This window comes from Odocoileus virginianus, chromosome 2 (genome assembly GCF_023699985.2).
Source record: "Odocoileus virginianus isolate 20LAN1187 ecotype Illinois chromosome 2, Ovbor_1.2, whole genome shotgun sequence".
NCBI lineage: Eukaryota > Metazoa > Chordata > Mammalia > Artiodactyla > Cervidae > Odocoileus > Odocoileus virginianus.
In genome coordinates, this window is record NC_069675.1 from 2,754,794 (window position 1) to 2,770,403 (window position 15,610).

At 58.5% G+C, this 15,610-nt stretch overlaps 1 protein-coding gene across 3 annotated transcripts in view; it reads left to right on the forward strand.

The window, feature by feature from the left end:
• Positions 1-15,610, forward strand: part of FER1L5 (fer-1 like family member 5) — a 53,710-nt gene that overhangs the window by 31,210 nt on the left and 6,890 nt on the right. For 2 of the 3 annotated variants that reach the window (XM_070474393.1, XM_070474380.1), the window contains exons 20-41: positions 707-831; positions 1,161-1,261; positions 1,448-1,636; positions 2,059-2,236; positions 2,315-2,470; positions 3,490-3,621; positions 4,935-5,098; positions 5,403-5,517; positions 7,819-7,921; positions 8,662-8,825; positions 8,944-9,117; positions 9,350-9,494; positions 9,620-9,697; positions 10,759-10,940; positions 11,530-11,691; positions 12,014-12,115; positions 13,358-13,504; positions 13,585-13,747; positions 13,871-13,896; positions 14,765-14,815; positions 14,930-15,034; positions 15,332-15,451. In XM_070474393.1, coding sequence (XP_070330494.1) covers positions 707-831; positions 1,161-1,261; positions 1,448-1,636; positions 2,059-2,236; positions 2,315-2,470; positions 3,490-3,621; positions 4,935-5,098; positions 5,403-5,517; positions 7,819-7,921; positions 8,662-8,825; positions 8,944-9,117; positions 9,350-9,494; positions 9,620-9,697; positions 10,759-10,940; positions 11,530-11,691; positions 12,014-12,115; positions 13,358-13,504; positions 13,585-13,747; positions 13,871-13,896; positions 14,765-14,815; positions 14,930-15,034; positions 15,332-15,451 — 2,882 coding nt within the window. The remainder of the gene's footprint in view (positions 1-706; positions 832-1,160; positions 1,262-1,447; positions 1,637-2,058; positions 2,237-2,314; positions 2,471-3,489; positions 3,622-4,934; positions 5,099-5,402; positions 5,518-7,818; positions 7,922-8,661; positions 8,826-8,943; positions 9,118-9,349; positions 9,495-9,619; positions 9,698-10,758; positions 10,941-11,529; positions 11,692-12,013; positions 12,116-13,357; positions 13,505-13,584; positions 13,748-13,870; positions 13,897-14,764; positions 14,816-14,929; positions 15,035-15,331; positions 15,452-15,610) is intronic. The other variant, XM_070474386.1, reaches the window with a different exon arrangement.

Here is a 15,610-nt window from a genome sequence, read left to right on the forward strand (position 1 = left end):
TGCCTCACAGACTTTCTGCTTTGACTTTATTTTCGGTTTCCTGTGGATTTTATTTCAACTCAGCAAAATGTTTCAGAAAAAGAATACCATGTGTTTCATCTAGCTTTCCCTGCCCTTGTTTCAATAAGAATCATGGCCAGGGGACCCAGTCTGCCAGGCCCATCAGTGGCTTTGGACCATGCCTGCCCCTCCACCCCACTCCTCTGCACGGGCAGGCCCTTTATGTCAGGTGTCTGCCCACCCTAACCAAACTCTGGGTCTCTGAACCCAGGGCCCACTCCTCCTCTGCCTCCTGACACCAGAAGGAAGGCCCAACCTCAAGGCAGACCTGGGCCTTGGTATCTCGCCTGAGTTAGGGTCACAGGCTCTGGAACTGAATGCCCGCGTCATACCACCTAGCTGAGCCATCGCAGGGAAACCACTTCCCATTCTAGCGTGGGTTTTCCCACCTGTGAACTGGGGACCTTGTGAGCCCGAGTGACGTGGAGCACCGTGAGGGCCCCGTTAGGCCATCTGTGCTCATCAAAGCATATCCATCCTGAACTGGCCCACAGCCTACCCTCCAGCGGGAGGGGTCCAGTTGGGATGCTTTAGCAGATCACCCCCTAGAGGAATGGCATGGCCCAGGGAAGGTCCTCTGAGAGGGGACACGGTGCGGGGTGTCCCTCAGACACCCCCGCCCCACACACGTGGCTCTGTGTTTCAGGGAACATCTACTATTACGTGCCCTGGTACAACACCAAGCCCGTTGTGGCCGTGACCTCCTTTTGGGAGGACGTCGGCTTCCGTATGAACTGCCTCAACCTCCTCCAGTTCACGCGGGATCGCCTGGTGAGTGGTGTGGGCAGGGGAGTGAGGGGGGCCAGGGACAGACCCAGGTCTATTTTTGTTTTTTTTTTAATTTGTCTACCGGGTCTTTAGTTGTGGCATGCGAACTCTTAGTTGCAGCATGTGGGATCTAGTTCCCTGATCAGGGATGGAACCCGGGCCATCTGCCTTGGGAGCATGGAGTGTTGTGACCCCATGGACTGCAGCACGCCAGGCTTCCCTGTCCATCACCAACTCAAAGGTCCCCAAGTCCTGGCTGAAAGCATCCTAGGCCAATCAGCCTGTCCCAGGGGAGCCCCACACTCACACACTGCTTCTCTCCTGCTGGGCAGAAGGCCAACCTGGACACCCTGAAGTCCATGAGGAATCCGAGGGACCCGGCTCTGCTTCCGCAGTGGGAGAAACTGCTGAGGGAGCTGGTGGAGGACTGCAAGTAGGGGCGGGGAGCACCTACCCCCGGGGCTAGGGCTGAGCTAGGTCAAGTCCACACAGAGCCTGGGGCGCAGACCAGACCCTACAGAACAACTATCCCACCGCTTCCCTCCCGCACCCCTGCCTCCGTAGCGAACATAAGCTCAGATCTCTCTCCAAATAACAGAGCTGCTTCTCTACCATTCAGGGACCTCCAAAATGGTTCTGACCTCTCCTCCCATCACTGTCCCCTCTACATCACGCCTGATGCTCCTATCAAACCAAGCTTCTCTCCACTGTCCAGACAAGCCCTGCACGTCCCAGCCCACACCTTCTCCTCCATCACCCCTCGCCACAAGGCCCTCGTCAGGCTTCTGCCTGTTCTGGAAGAGCCCTTGTAAGGCCTCTCTCGGGCCTTCAGCCCACTTAGATCTCCTCCTCCCCGGGTTTGGTTGGCCCCCGTCTCACAGCTCACACCTCTGTCCACGAGGAGGTCCTGAGCACGGGCCTGGCACGCTGCGGGGGCTGGGAGGATGGGAGCAGGAGGTATGAGAACCCAGGGCCAGACCCACAGTGAGTATGCTTCCTGAGGAGGGCAGGAAGGGCTCCATCCCACTCGCCAGGCCTGCACTCTGCATCTGCAGGCCGGTCCACCAGGTCGACCAGCTGTTACGGCCAACTTGGTCTCAGAGGACTAGTCAGCTGGGCCAACCAGTAGGGCAAGCTCTCCAGTCTAGGGAGGACACTGAGGCTGGGCGGGGTGGTGAGCAGGTGAGATGGGAGAGAGACCAGCCCCCGCTCTCCCGGTCCTTGCCACAGGCGGCCGCTGCCCTGCATGACCAGTCAGCCCAAAGCCACCGACCTGGACAAGAACAGGTGGAAGCTCCGCCGCCTCCTCCTGCAGGAACTGGCCCAGAAGGCCAAGCAGGCGCCCCCCAGGGACATGGTGGCCACCGCAGAGGGCTGGCTGCACCGCCTCAATGCCGTGCTCCCCGAGGTGGGTGCTGGACACTCCGGTCGGGAACAGGCCTTGGTACCGGCCACTCAGGCAGGCCTGACGCTCTTGCGCCCGCAGCCCCAGATGAACCTCCCCGATGTGATGATCTGGCTGATGTCCCGGGAGCAGCGGGTGGCTTATGCTCAGGTGCCCGCCCACAGCATCCTGTTCTCCCCAGACGGGGCCCGGCACTCCGGCAGGTTCTGTGGGAAGACACAGACCCTATTCCTGCAGGTGGGGAGGTCGGGGGTCCTCAGGGGAGGAGAGGGCCCAGGACAACCCAAGGGAGAAGCCCTGAACCCCCCACCTCCACACCGGAGAGCCCCCATGAGCCTCTGGAGGGCATGCCCATTTCCTCTCTGCTGGGCCCTTTACCAGGAGAAATGGGGTTTAAATAGAGGGAGGCAGGAGCCTGGAAACATCGGCATGTAGCTGGTGCCAAGTCTATGCCCATCATAAATGTTCCTCAAGTTTGTCCCCTCCATTGTCCTCACACCTCACCTAGTCCTGTCCCTGTCCCCTCTCCCCTGGTCCATGATTGGCTGCTATCTACATATTTAATACCTTTAAGGTTTGGACTCCAGCCCTTCCTATCAGATACAATCCATAAATAAGGCTGACTGAACACAAGTCTCCTGCCCTGAAGACAGTCCTAGCTTCCAGCCTTCCCCCTCCCGCCCCAGGGAGGCAGGTGGGAGACCCTGCCTCCCTCTCAGAGACTTCCTGGCTCCCCATTGCCCTTCCCGCCATCGTGGAAGGCTCCATCCCCATGGTGCCCATCTGAGTCCTTCTTATCTTACAAGAACGCTGAGACTTGAATCCCGGTTCTGTGGCTCACTGGCTGTGTGAGCTGGGGCCCACCGTGTCTGGCCTCAGCCTGCTCCTCTGTGAAATGGGCCTGGTGATGAAGGTACCCACTCTGTAGTGTGTGGGCATTAGAGCATCCATGACACATGTGGTACTTAGCACAGTGCATGGCACATCACATGGCAAGTGTCACTGTCAATGTCACCATCGGCTCCACTCCTCCCCAGAGCATTCCCAGGCTCCCTAGCGGCCCTGCCCCTCCGCACTCCTGCACCCCTCACCCCCCCCCAGCCTCAGTGATGCCCGTCACCCAACTCAGTGTGAAGCCCCTGCTCCCGGGGCCTAGGGTGAAGGGGCAGGGGCAGGGGTGTGTGCCCCTCCCTAACCCATGGCCCTGCCCCCGGGGGGCCCGAACCCCTGTGGTTGCTGACCTGCCTCTGGCTCAGTACCCAGAGGGAGAAGGAGAGAAGGACACCCTCCCCGCCCAGCTCCGGGTCTGCATGTGGCTCGGCAACGTGACTGATAGCAGGGACCTGGAGCTGCTCCGCCAGGGCCAAGTGGTCGTGTATGCAGAGACGGTGAGTGGGGGTGAGGCGGGGGTGGGGGTGTGGGGGTGGCTCACGGGAGGGTGACTTGGCACCAGCCCAACTCCGAAGGTGGAGAAAAGATCGCTGGCAGAATCTGAGAACCGTAAAAGGAGCTAGAGGGAAGTGACAAAGACTAAAGGAGTCCCTTGTTGACAAGCCATGGCCTTGGTAACAGGAGGGCAACTGAGTGGTCCCCTGGGGCCAGTCACTTTCACTGGGATGGAGGTTAACAGGGAATTTCTCCCAGTTAGTCCAGGGCACATGAGGTGAGTAAGGCTCTGACTGCTTGCAAGGTCCTTGTCCATCATTAACGTGACAGCCCGGGGCCCCTACCCACCCCAGCTGGGGAAGGGGAGTTCTGAAACAGAGGAACTGGAAATGGGGTATCTTCCCTCAGAACGGTAAACCCAGGGGGTAGGTGAGCAGCCGGCCAGAGGTTGCTCTATAATCAGAGAAGGGGGAGGTCATGGCTCAGGAGAAGGTCCTGAGAATAGAGGGGAAATAAGTTTTGAGTTTCAGACTTCCCAGGTGGTTCAGTGGTAAAGAATCTGCCTGCAATGTAGGAGACCTGGCTTCAGTCCCTGGGTCAGGAAGATCCCCTGCAGAAGTCTACCCACTCCAGTATTCTTGCCTGGAGCGTTCCATGGACACAGGAGGTTGGCGGGTTACAGTCCATGGCTCGCAGAGTCAGACACGACTAAGCAACTAACACTTCAGACTTTTTAACTGAGTTAAAACCTGTTTTCATGGTTCCTAAGTTGCATGCTGTGGATGGAGAGACGGCAGGACTTGGAGGCGCCTAGACAGAGGGGAGTTAGGATGAGTGCAGGGGACAGAGGCTGAGTGTCCCTCGGGGGAATGTGGAAGAAAGTTCCAGGCCCAGTGGCAGTGGTGGAGCAGGACTGGGTTCCCCAGTGACGTGGGGAGGACAGGTCACGTTGCAGGCAACCAGCAGGCTCTAACGCAGGCATCCACCCCACTCCACTCCTCCATGGCTGAGCCACCTGGGGTAGAGGTGACCTCTGAGCCTCAGCCTCATCACCTGTGAAATGGGAGAGTGTGGCTGAAAGGGGCCTGGCCACATGAGCACTTGATTCATGGCATCTGCCTGTGTTGACGGACAGCAGGGGAGGTGCTGTCCCATCACAAGTGACGACACAGCTCCTGCCCCCAGGCAGGTCCCACGCCCTTTCTTGCCTGGCTCCATGTTTCTAGGAGGCACGTACAGCCCAGGGTAGGAGGCTTTGGGCGGGTGCTGGGTGTGCGGAGGGGGCTGTGGGCACTGATGTTTTCCCCTCTCTCAGTACGAAAACCAGGCCAAGTTTAAGGACCAGTGGGGACAGCAGTTTCTGCAGCACTGCCCCAACTTCTCGGATGTCATGGGGCACAAGGCCCTTCCCAAGGAAGATTTCAAAGAGCCCCATGGATGGCACTGGGAAGGTCCGTGGACAGTGGAGCCTCAGAGGAGGTGAGGCTGGGGCGTGGGGCCTGGAGCCTGGGTGCCCCTGGACAGGCAACCTTGGAGCTGGCACTTCATTTTACCCAGGAGGGCCAGTAGGCAGCAACTCAGGGAGGCAGGCATACAGCCACTGAAGCCTGGTCCCGGGGGGGCCTGCCCGCCCCCCTACCCTGCATGCTAGGCCCCGCTGCCCAGCCTTGCCCAGAGCAGGTGCTGCTGCCAGGTATGGGAGTGCTTGGCCAGCGAAGGAGGACCCCAGGGGTCGGTAAGCTCAGGGAGGTGTGCTGGGAACTTGGGGTCTCACCGCCCCTAGGCTGCTCCTGGACACAGACATCAACAAGAGCCAGGTGCTGGAGGAGGTGTATGAGAACCAGCGCCGGGATGCCACGGGGGCCTGGGTACCTGCCGCCATCCCCAACACGGATGTGGTGAGTAGGGGGCGTGGGGGACAATCCATGCTCCCAGGGGGGCTTGGAAGCTGGGAGCGCTGGATCAGTGGGACCCAGGTGAGCACTGATGGGGTTTGTATCCCGAGGTGGCAGGAAGAGGTACCCTAAGTGGGACTGGAAGAATGACAGAGTGTCTCCACCCGCCGTGCAAAGGCAGTGCTTTTACCCAGAAAAGGAGACTGTTTGGGGCTGGTCTAAACCAACACTGTCCAAGAGAACTTTTTTTTTTAACTTTTTATTTTTTACTGCAGTAAAGCCAATTAACAATGTTGTGATAGTTTCAAGTGGACTGCAAAGTAACTCAGCCGTGCACACATGTATCTGTTCTCCCCCAAACCCCCGTCCCATCCAGGCTGGCACATAACGTTAAGCAGATTTCCCTGTGCTATCCAGTAGGTCCTTGTTGATCATCCATTTTCAATACAGCAGTGTGTACATGTCCATGCCAAACTCCCTAACTATCCCTTCTCCCCCAGCAACCGTAAGTTCATTTTCTAAGTCTGTGAGCCCAAGAGAACTTTCCGTGATGATAGAAATGTTCTGTATCTCCACTGTCGTGTGGCTGTTGAGTGCCTGAAATGTGGCCCTTGTGGAAGTGAGGAACTGAACTTTAAATTTTGCTTCTTTTCTATTTGGCCACCCTGCACAGCTTGTGGGATCTTAGTTCTGTGACCAAGGATCAAACCTGGGCCTCCGGCAGTAGAAGCTCAGAGTTTTAACCATTGGACCACGAGGGAATTCCCAAATTTTGTTTCATTTTACTGAACTTAAATAGAAGGAGCCCCAGGAGGCTGGTGGGCTTCTCAGGTGGCTGTGTGGTAAAGAATCCACCTGTCAATGCAGGAGACACAAGTCCAATCCCTGGGTTGGGAAGATCCCTTGGAGGAGGAAACACTCCACTGTTCTTGCCTGGAGAATCCCACGGACAGAGGAGCCTGGTGGGTTACAGTCTATAGGGTCACAAAGAATCCGACACAACTGCAAACTGAGCACACGCACGTGCAGGCTGGAGGCTGCTTACTGGGTCAGTTCAATTCAGTTACTCAGTCGTGTCCGACTCTTTGCGACCTCATGGACTACAGCAGGCCAGCCTTCCCTGTCCATCACCAACTCCTGGAGTGCTCAAACTCATGTCCACTGAGTCAGTGATGCCATCCAACCATCTCATTCTCTGTCGTCCCCTTCTCCTCCTGCCTTCAATCTTTCCCAGCATCAGGGTCTTTTCCAAGGAGTCAGTTCTTTGCATTAGGTGGCCAAAGTATTGGAGTTTTAGCTTCAGCGTCAGTCCTTCCAATGAATAGTCAGGACTGATTTCCTTTAGGATTGACTGGTTGGATTTCCTTGTATTCCAAGGGACTCTCAAGAGTCTCCTCCAACACCACAGTTCAAAAGTGTCAATTCTTTGGCGCTCAGCCTTCTTTATAGTCCAAGTCTCACATTCATACATGACCACTGGAAAAACCATAGCCTTGACTAGATGAACCTTTGTTGGCAAAGTAATGTCTCTGCTTTTTAGTCTGCTGTCTAGGTTGGTCATAACTTTTCTTCCAGGGAGCAATCGTCTTTTAATTTCATGGCTGCAGTCATCTGGAGCTCCCCAAAATAAAGTCTGTCACTGTTCCCATTGTTTTCCCATCTGTTTGCCATGAAGTGATGGGACCAGATGCCATGATCTTAGTTTTCTGAATGTTGAGCTTTAAGCCAGTTTTTTCACTCTCTTCTTTCACTTTCGTCAAGAGGCTCTTTAGTTCTTCTTTGCTTTCTGCCATAAGAGTGGTGTCAACTGCATTTCCGGGGTTATTATTTCTCCGGGCAATCTTGATTCCAGCTTGTGCTTCATCCACCCTGGTATTTCTCATGATGTACTCTGCATATAAGTTAAATAAGCACGGTGACAATATACAGCCTTGATGTACTTCTGACTGGACAGTGAGGTTAACTCACATCTCACAGGCTGGTCTCCTCTGCACAAGGGCAGAGCTGACTTGGGTGTGGGCAGGCAGCAGCATCCACCTGAGATTCAGTCATGCTACTTTACTTTCATAGTCATACGTATGGTTATTTCCTATTTATGGTGAGTGGTTATATAAAGTTTATATAAAACTGATGGTGCTTATATAAAGTTTCCTTTTAAAAATGCATGTACCGTTCAGAAAGGCAAACCCATAAAAGCGTATTAAGTGAACAGTCGGGTGGCACTAGCTGTAACAAGCACTGTCTGCTCCTGGGGCGGGAGGCCATGACAGCCGCAGTAGGCTCGCCCTGTCTGTCCACCCACAGAATGGAGAGCCCGTGGAGGCCCGGGAGATTGTGAAGTGCCCCCAGGGCTGGCACGTGAAGCAAACCTGGGCTGTGGAGCTGAACCACGCAGTGGACAATGAGGGTCAGTCCTCTGGATGCTGGCTGAGGGCGGAAGGGTCTGGAGCTAAAAACCGCCAAGCTCTCGGGTAGAGTGGGCCTATGTCCCTGGGGTCCCCAGCCTTCAGAGAGTGGGGCCTCCCTACTTGCCACAGACATCGGCCCCAGCTTTAAGACAGGTGTGTGCATGCGTGCTAAGGCACTTCAGTCGTGTCCGACTCTTTGCAAACCCATGGACGGCCAGGCTCCTCTGTCCGTGGGGATTCTCCAGGCAAGAATCCTGGAGTGGGTTGCCATGCCCCCAGGGGTCTTCCCAGCACAGGGATTGAGTGTCTTCTGTCTAACCTGCATTGGCAGACGGGTTCTTTACCACTGCCTCCATCTGGGAAGCCCACATGCTGAATGCCTCCTGGGCACATGAAGGTCAAGTCCAGAGCTTGGTTGAGCCTAGTGGCCCCAGGGAAGGGGCAATGAACGGGCTAGGAGTCGGAAGACCGGGGCTCCGGGTGTAGGCTCTGCTACTCATGAGCTGGGTGATGCGTGCGGGTCCCGGGACATCTGTGAGATCACCTTCCTCATCTGTCAGATGGGCTGCTGGGCTCTGCCCACTGGGTGATGCTGTGTGACCACACCTTTCCCTGTGGCCACAGACCTAGACATGAGGGACTGCACTGCCCCCTTGGCCTGCCCTTCCCGGGGCCTGTCTCAGGCCCATCCAGGCCCCTGAGCCCCTGGGCACCCACGGGCCATGTCCTGGCCCCGCAGGCTGGGAGTACGGCGTGGGCATCCCACCCTCGGGGCTGCCCCAGGTCTGGAACTCGGTGGAGAAGACCTACTACTCACGCCGGCGCCGGCGCTGGGCACGGGTGCGCTACCGGGACCACGGGCGGCTGAGCCACGAGCAGGAGACCCTCTCCTTCCTGCAGCTGGTGAGGGGCCGCCTGGGCAGCGACCGGTGGGACCACAGGGCGGGAGGGGGGCCCGCAGAGGGCGCCCACCCACAGCCACAGCCACAGTGGTGAGAGGGCATCTGCGCTCCCCCTGCAGCACCACCCTGGCCTGGCTGAGGACGAGGCAGGCTGGGAGTACGGCGTCTTCGGCTCCAAGTTCCACCTGAACCCTCAGCCCCAGAGCCGCTTCCGCCGCCGCTGCTGGCACCGCAGGCTGGCCCCCAACAAGGTCAAGGGCATTGCACCCATATTCCTCCTGGAGGGATCATTGGTAAAGCCCCAGTGGACTAGGGGTCTCCCCTCCTGCAACCCTGCCTCCGGAGCCAGGGCACGCCTGGTGGGGCAGGCAGCCGGAGGTGCCCTGTGTGGTCCAACGCAGCGACCGCTGTGGGGTGGTGGAGGGGACATCCTTGGGCTTTGGCTGGGGAGAAGGGTGACCTGGGCCTGCACTGGAGGTGACAAGAAAGGCACCAAGAGCCTCAGGGAGTCTGTCCTGGGCACAGAGCACAGATATGAAAGAGCAGGCGAAGAGAGAGGTGGACACAGTGTCGTCCACACGGAGGCTGGACAGCCTCAGGCGTGTCTGGAGGGCGCCCCCAGCCGTCACCCAGACGCCCAACCTGCCCTTCATCTACTGCGTCTTCAACAGTGAGCATGCAGCGGACAGTCTGCTTGGGTGGCCCCAGAGGCCCCCCGTGCCTGAGGGCGGGGAGCAGGGGGCCTGGGCTGGGGTCCTAAAGGCAGGTGGCAGACATGGCTCCTCTCTTTCCCAGAGCCCCACTACTACCAGCTCTTCTGCTACATCTACCAGGCCCGGAACCTGATGTCCAGCCATGTCGAGACATTCCAGGGTAGGCAAGGGCACCCCTTCTCCACCAGCCTCTCAGGGACCCCCCACTTGACCACCCAGCAGTGTAAAGGATGGCGAGGAAGGCGGTGACAGAGCTGCAGATCCCTGCCCCCTGCAGCTCGTGACCCTGGTTTGGGGAGAAGACGCAGGAGCAGGGAACACAGGATGGGAGCAGTCTCGCCGTGTGTCCCAACACCGTGAGATCGGGAAGGGGAGGCTTCAGCCAGAGGAGGCCACTCAGCTGGGCCTTGAGGAGCGAGGGGGAGGAGGAGACACGCAGGCGAGAGACAGGGCAACAGGCTTGGGCACCACATGTCCCCTGCAGGGGGCAAACGACAGGTGGGGATGAGGTTTGGCAATTTCCAGCCCCACATGGAGATTTCAGGTGCCCTGGGCTGGCAGTGGCCCTGTTTGTCAGGAGCCAGAGTGCTAGACGGGGTCTAGCCGGGGCAGTGGGTGTCTGCTGGGAGCTGTGTCCATTGGGAGCATCGAGAGGGCTTCCCCTGGTGGCTCGGCAGTAAAAAAAAGTCACCTGCAGTGCAGGAGATTCAAGAGACGCAGGTTTGATCCCTGGGTGGGGAAGATCTCCTGGAGGAGGAAATGGCTACCCACTCCAGTATTCCTGCCTAGAGAATCCCATGGACAGAGGGGCCTGGCGGGCTACATAGTCCATGGGATCACAGCGAGTCAGACACCACTGAGCAGCTAAACCACCACCAGCCTCTTCCAAAGGGACTTCTGATGTCCCTTGATGCCAAGGCCACTTGCTGATAATGAGGAAGAGCAGCCACGTACATGTAGCCTGGCCCCCAGAACCCCTCCAGAGAAGCCACTGGGCACTCTGAGTCTGTGATGCCTGGACCCCAGCCATGACAGTTTAAGGTGGCCTCTGGCTATCAGCCCACAGGCTCTGCGCCTAACATTGAGGTGGCCTTCTGGAATGGCTGCAGCTGGTGGGACTGAGCCTCTCTGGGTGCTGGGTCCGGTGGTGCCAGCGGCCAGAAGAGAGGAGGGCTTCACTTAGTAGGTCCAAGGCACCACCTCCTCAACTTCCACCCCCAGGGCCCTTCATCAGGCTGGTCTTTTTGAACCACAGCCAGCGCACCCAAACCCTGAAGAGCTCCGCAGCCCCCACATGGGCCCAGACGCTCATCTTTCAGCACCTCCTTTTGTACGAGAACCCTCAGGACACCAGAGAGGGCCCGCCGTGTGTGGTGTTGGAACTGTGGCAGCGGGACCCCCAGGTGAGGCTGGCTGGGCTGGGCAGAGCTCTGAGGAGACTGTATTTATTCATCTTATTTTATTTGCTTTGTTGTGCGGCATGACCAGGGCTTCCCAGGTGTTGCTAGTGGTAAAGAACCCGCCTGCCAGTGCAGAAGACGTAAGAGATGCTGGTTCAATCCCTGGGTGGGGAAGATCCCCTGGAGGAGGGCATGGCAAGCCACTCCAGTCTTCTTGCCTGGAGAATCCCATGGACAGAGGAGCCGGGTGGGCTGCAGTCCATAGGGTTGAAAAAGAGTCAGACACGACTGAGCGACTAAGCACTCATGCATGCACGCGGCATGAAGGAATCTTAGTTCTCTGGCCAGGGATTGAATTCATGCCCACTGCAGTGGAAGTGAGGAGTCCTCACCGCTGGACCACCAGGGAATTCCTGTGAGGAGTCATTATTGTGGAGGAGAATATTCAGAAAGTGCTCAGTGAGGCCGATTCGCAGAGCACATCCTGAGAACATAAATGTCAGCCCTGATCGTGGCGGCGTCAGAGTCCTGGGAGGAGCCAGGATGCTGCCAGCCTGGCCCCCGTTTTCTGTGAACTACCCCTTCCCTCCAGGGCAGTGAGACACTGTGGGGACGGACTATGTGGCACCCGGTGGTCTGGCTGGACGCCCAAGACCGGATCCTGCCCCCCATGAGGTGGCACCCCCTTGTAAAAGGGCTGGAGGACGAAGAGGGCGAAATCTTGGCGTCCTGTGAGCTGATCCTTGAGACTGAGGTGCCAGGAGAGGGGGTCCAGCTGGGAGGTGGGGTGCCCAGCGCCCCCACCCTGCCCCGCTCCTCTGCCATGGGTTCCACAACTGGCAGCCCCCAAGCCCAGTTCCTCAAGAAAGCCCTGGGGGGCCCTGGCTCAGACACTGCTGGGTGGGAGGTGCCGACCTGCCCGGCCTCTCCATGACTCTGCCACTAGCTTCTGCCCAAAGGGCTCCAGGGCCGCCTCAGCTGAGCGCTCTCAGGGTCCTGCTTGAGGGGGGGAGGGGGGAGAGTAGGACCAGAGCAATGGGGCCTCAGCTTCCTGCTCCCCTGCCTCATCCCTTCAGAGCCTCAGACAGCAGCTGCCCATGTTAAGTGTGCCCTGGAAGAACGGCATCTACATCCTGCCCAAGAGCATCCAGCCCACGCTCAGGAAAATGGCTATCGAGGTGACAAAGCGTGGAGCGGGGCAGGCGGGTGGGTGGGGCACAAGCTGTCCCCAGAGCAGTTGAGCATCATGGAGCACTCTCTGCTGACCCTCTTGTGCCTTCTGCCTACCTGATCCAAAGCTTGGACCCCAAGAAGATACCCCGTGAGAGACACAGAGGGACAGGAGAGACGTGAAGGGCAAAAGCTCTGATAGACTATTTTGCAGTATTTTAATGCAGATCTCTGCAGCAGCAAAATATCATGAGGTGGCACTAGTGGTAAAGAACCTGCCTGCTAATACAGGAGACGTAAGAGACACGGATTCGATCCCTGGGTTGGGAAGATCCTCTAGAGAAGGAAATGGCAACCCACGCCAATATTCTTGCCTGGAGAATCTCATGGACAGAGCAGCCTGGTGCGCTACAGTCCAGGGGGTCACAAAGAGTCGGACACGACTGAGTGGCTCGGCACCCAGCAGGTCGTAGACAAAGGGCTTTAGCATTCATTGCCTACTGTGTGTGAGCCTCACATGGCCCCTGAGCAAAAATTAGGGACTATCACCTTCCAGAGAAGGAAATTCAGGCTCTGAGAAATAACACACCCACGCGCGGCGACACAGGGGCTCCGTGGCAGCACCAGAGTTTGGGCCCGGCCCTGCCAGACTCCAAATGCCAGGACGCTTCTCGCCTCTTCTGAGAGTAGCATGGAGGGCCCCATGTTAGAACCTCGGTGCCTGCCACAGACCTGGCCAAGAGAGGACGATGGTCAGGTCTTCCCAGCACCACAGCCCGCATCAGGCCAGGTGGCTGGTTCCCACTCTGCCCCGAGGCAGCTCTCTGAGGAGGGGGTGACCGCACGCGGGGTGCCCAGTGGGGGGCCACAGATAGCGAGATCTCAGGGCACTATCGTGCTGACTGGCCATGGAGTTCTGTGGGGCCCAAGTCAGCCACCAGCTAGAGGGCACTGCCATGCCTGGGAGCCCGGGGCCACACCAGCTGCTGTAGGCCTGGGAGGCAGCCAGCATCAGGAACTCCTCCCAGAGAAACGATTAGAGGCCAGACGGGCAGCAAGGGAGGAAACGCGGCACCTCCATCATGGAGGAGAGAGGACGGTGCCCAGGCCTGGAGCACGAGCGCTCCTCCCCACAGGAGAGGGGGCCTGGGCGAGCCTCGTGCCCCGGCCCTGCAGGCCCCCCAGCCAGGCCGGACCCCGGTACAGAGGCACCGCCTGTTCCCGCCCCCACCCACTCTCCATCCCGCCAGATGCTGGTCTGGGGCCTTCGCAACATGAAGCAGGTGCGCTCGCCCCGGCTCCTGGTGGAATGCTGGGAGGAGTCCCTGCAGACCGAGCCCATCAGGGACTTTCAGACCAATCCCAACTTTGCCCAGTCAGCCCTCCTTCTCACACTGGTAAGGACACCGTGGGCGAGGGCTGGGACGATGCCCGTCGCACGGGAAGCCTCACGCCCTGGCCTGTCCCGGCGCTGCAGTACATGCCCACGGAGGAGAACTTTGCACTGCCGCTGGTGCTGAAGGTGGTGGACAGTCAGGACTTCGGCCAGGAGACCGTGGTGGGTCAGGCCAATGTTCACTCTCTGCAGCCCTACTTCTGTGACCCCTGGGCCGAGGACTACGTGCCCCCGCGGCCCCCAAGTACGACCCTTTCTCCCTGCCCTTCCCCAGGCCTCACTCACGGGCTGACCCTGCACGGGGGTGCCCCTCCTCCTCCCCCTCATCCTCTCTCCTGAGACTCATGACTGCACTTTCTCCACACAGCGCTGTCGGTGAAAAAGTACCAGGAGGTGAGTGAAGGGCCAGAGGCCCCGTGCCATTTCAGGAAATGGCCCTTGTGCCTGAGGAGGGTGGATTAAACAGAGCTCTGAGGTCTGTGCCTCCAGGGTGAGGCCTACTTGTTCAGGGAAACTCAAGAGCAGCGATTCTCAACCTGGGCTGCACATTAGAGTTCCTCAAGAATTTTAAAAAGCCCAGATGGCCAGACCATTGACCAATTGCTGGGGGTAGGACCCAGGTGGCATCAATCTCTCTTTTTTTTTTTCAAGGGCTTCCCTGGTGGTTCAGATGGTAAAAAATCGTGCCATGTAGGAGATCTGGGTTTGATCCCTGGGTGGGTCAGATCACCTGGAGAAGATTCCCTGGAATGGTTACCCACTCCAGATTCTTGCCTGGAGAATTCCATGGACAGAGGAGCCTGGTGGGCTACAGTCCATGGGGTCACAATGAGTCGGACACGACTGAGTTGACAAGCGCTTTCATACCTCACCCCACCCCAAGTGATTCCAGTGTCCCTGAACTTCAGAACTGCTGCCTTGGAGCGCGCCTGTCGGCTTTGAATGCACAGGAATCCTTGGGACATCCTGAGCAAATGCAGATTCGGATCCAGAAGCCTGGGGTGGGGCTTAAGGCTCTGAACTTCTGAGCCTTCCAGAGTTCAATCTGGGCTGCGGGCAACGAGAACCTAGAACAAACCTTCCCCTCCTTCTAGGCCCCCATCCTATTTCCGAGGACCCCTGAATTAAGAGGTCTCTGTGAATGGGAAGGGAGCCAGGGAAGGAGGCCGTGACCTTGAGTCCGTTCTCCTCTGGGAAGTGGGAGGTGATGGGTGGGCTGGGCAGCTGGGCCTCGCCTCGCTCATGTGCAGTCATTTTTCAGCTCCTAGGTTACCTCTGTGAAAAGTTCTGGTTCAAGTCCAGCAAAGCTGAGGTGACGGAGGCTCAGCCTCAGGGAATAAGGCATAACCCTGGGCAGCCCAGGGAGGGGTGGGGCAGAGGAAGCCCCCGCGCCCCTTCCCCAGGAAACGCCCCCTCTCCCTGCCAGGACGAGCATGACCAGGAGGTAGACTGGTGGAGCAAGCTGTTCTGGGCCACCGGAGACGCTCCCCGGACCCTGAAGTACAAGTACAAAGACTACCACACCCTGAAGGTTCGCAGGCCCCTGAGAGCGAGGACTGTGCGGGGGAGGCCAGCACGTGGGCACGGGGCCCTCAGGGAACAGCCAAGCTGGTGGAGGGGCGGGGAGAGGGGCAGCAGGGGGTGTTCCCGCACCGTCTCCACAAGACCGGGCCACACGACCCCTGGCCTTCAGGGACCAGCGCTCCCACTGGCAGCAGCTGTGCTGACCCCAGGGATCCCTCTGCCCGCCCCATCCTAGGGATGGTCCCCTCTGGACGGGCCCTGGCCGGCTGCCCCCCACAGCAGGGTCCTCCGCGCCCTCCCACAGGTGTATGACTGTGAGCTGGAGGCTGTGCCAGCCTTCCAAGGCCTGCAGGACTTCTGCCAGACCTTCAAACTCTACCAGGAACGGCCCAGACTGGACAGCCCTGTGGTAGGGGAGTTCAAGGTGTGTGTCCCACCCTGCGTGGCTGCACCCGTCACCCTGGGCCCCTTCTGCCCGGGGGAAGACTCTGCTAGGAGCCCTGGTTCTATATGTTCATTGTGAGGATGGGCATGGAGAGCTTGACAGTCTTGGGAGTGGGGGGCAGAGACTGACCTCTGCAGG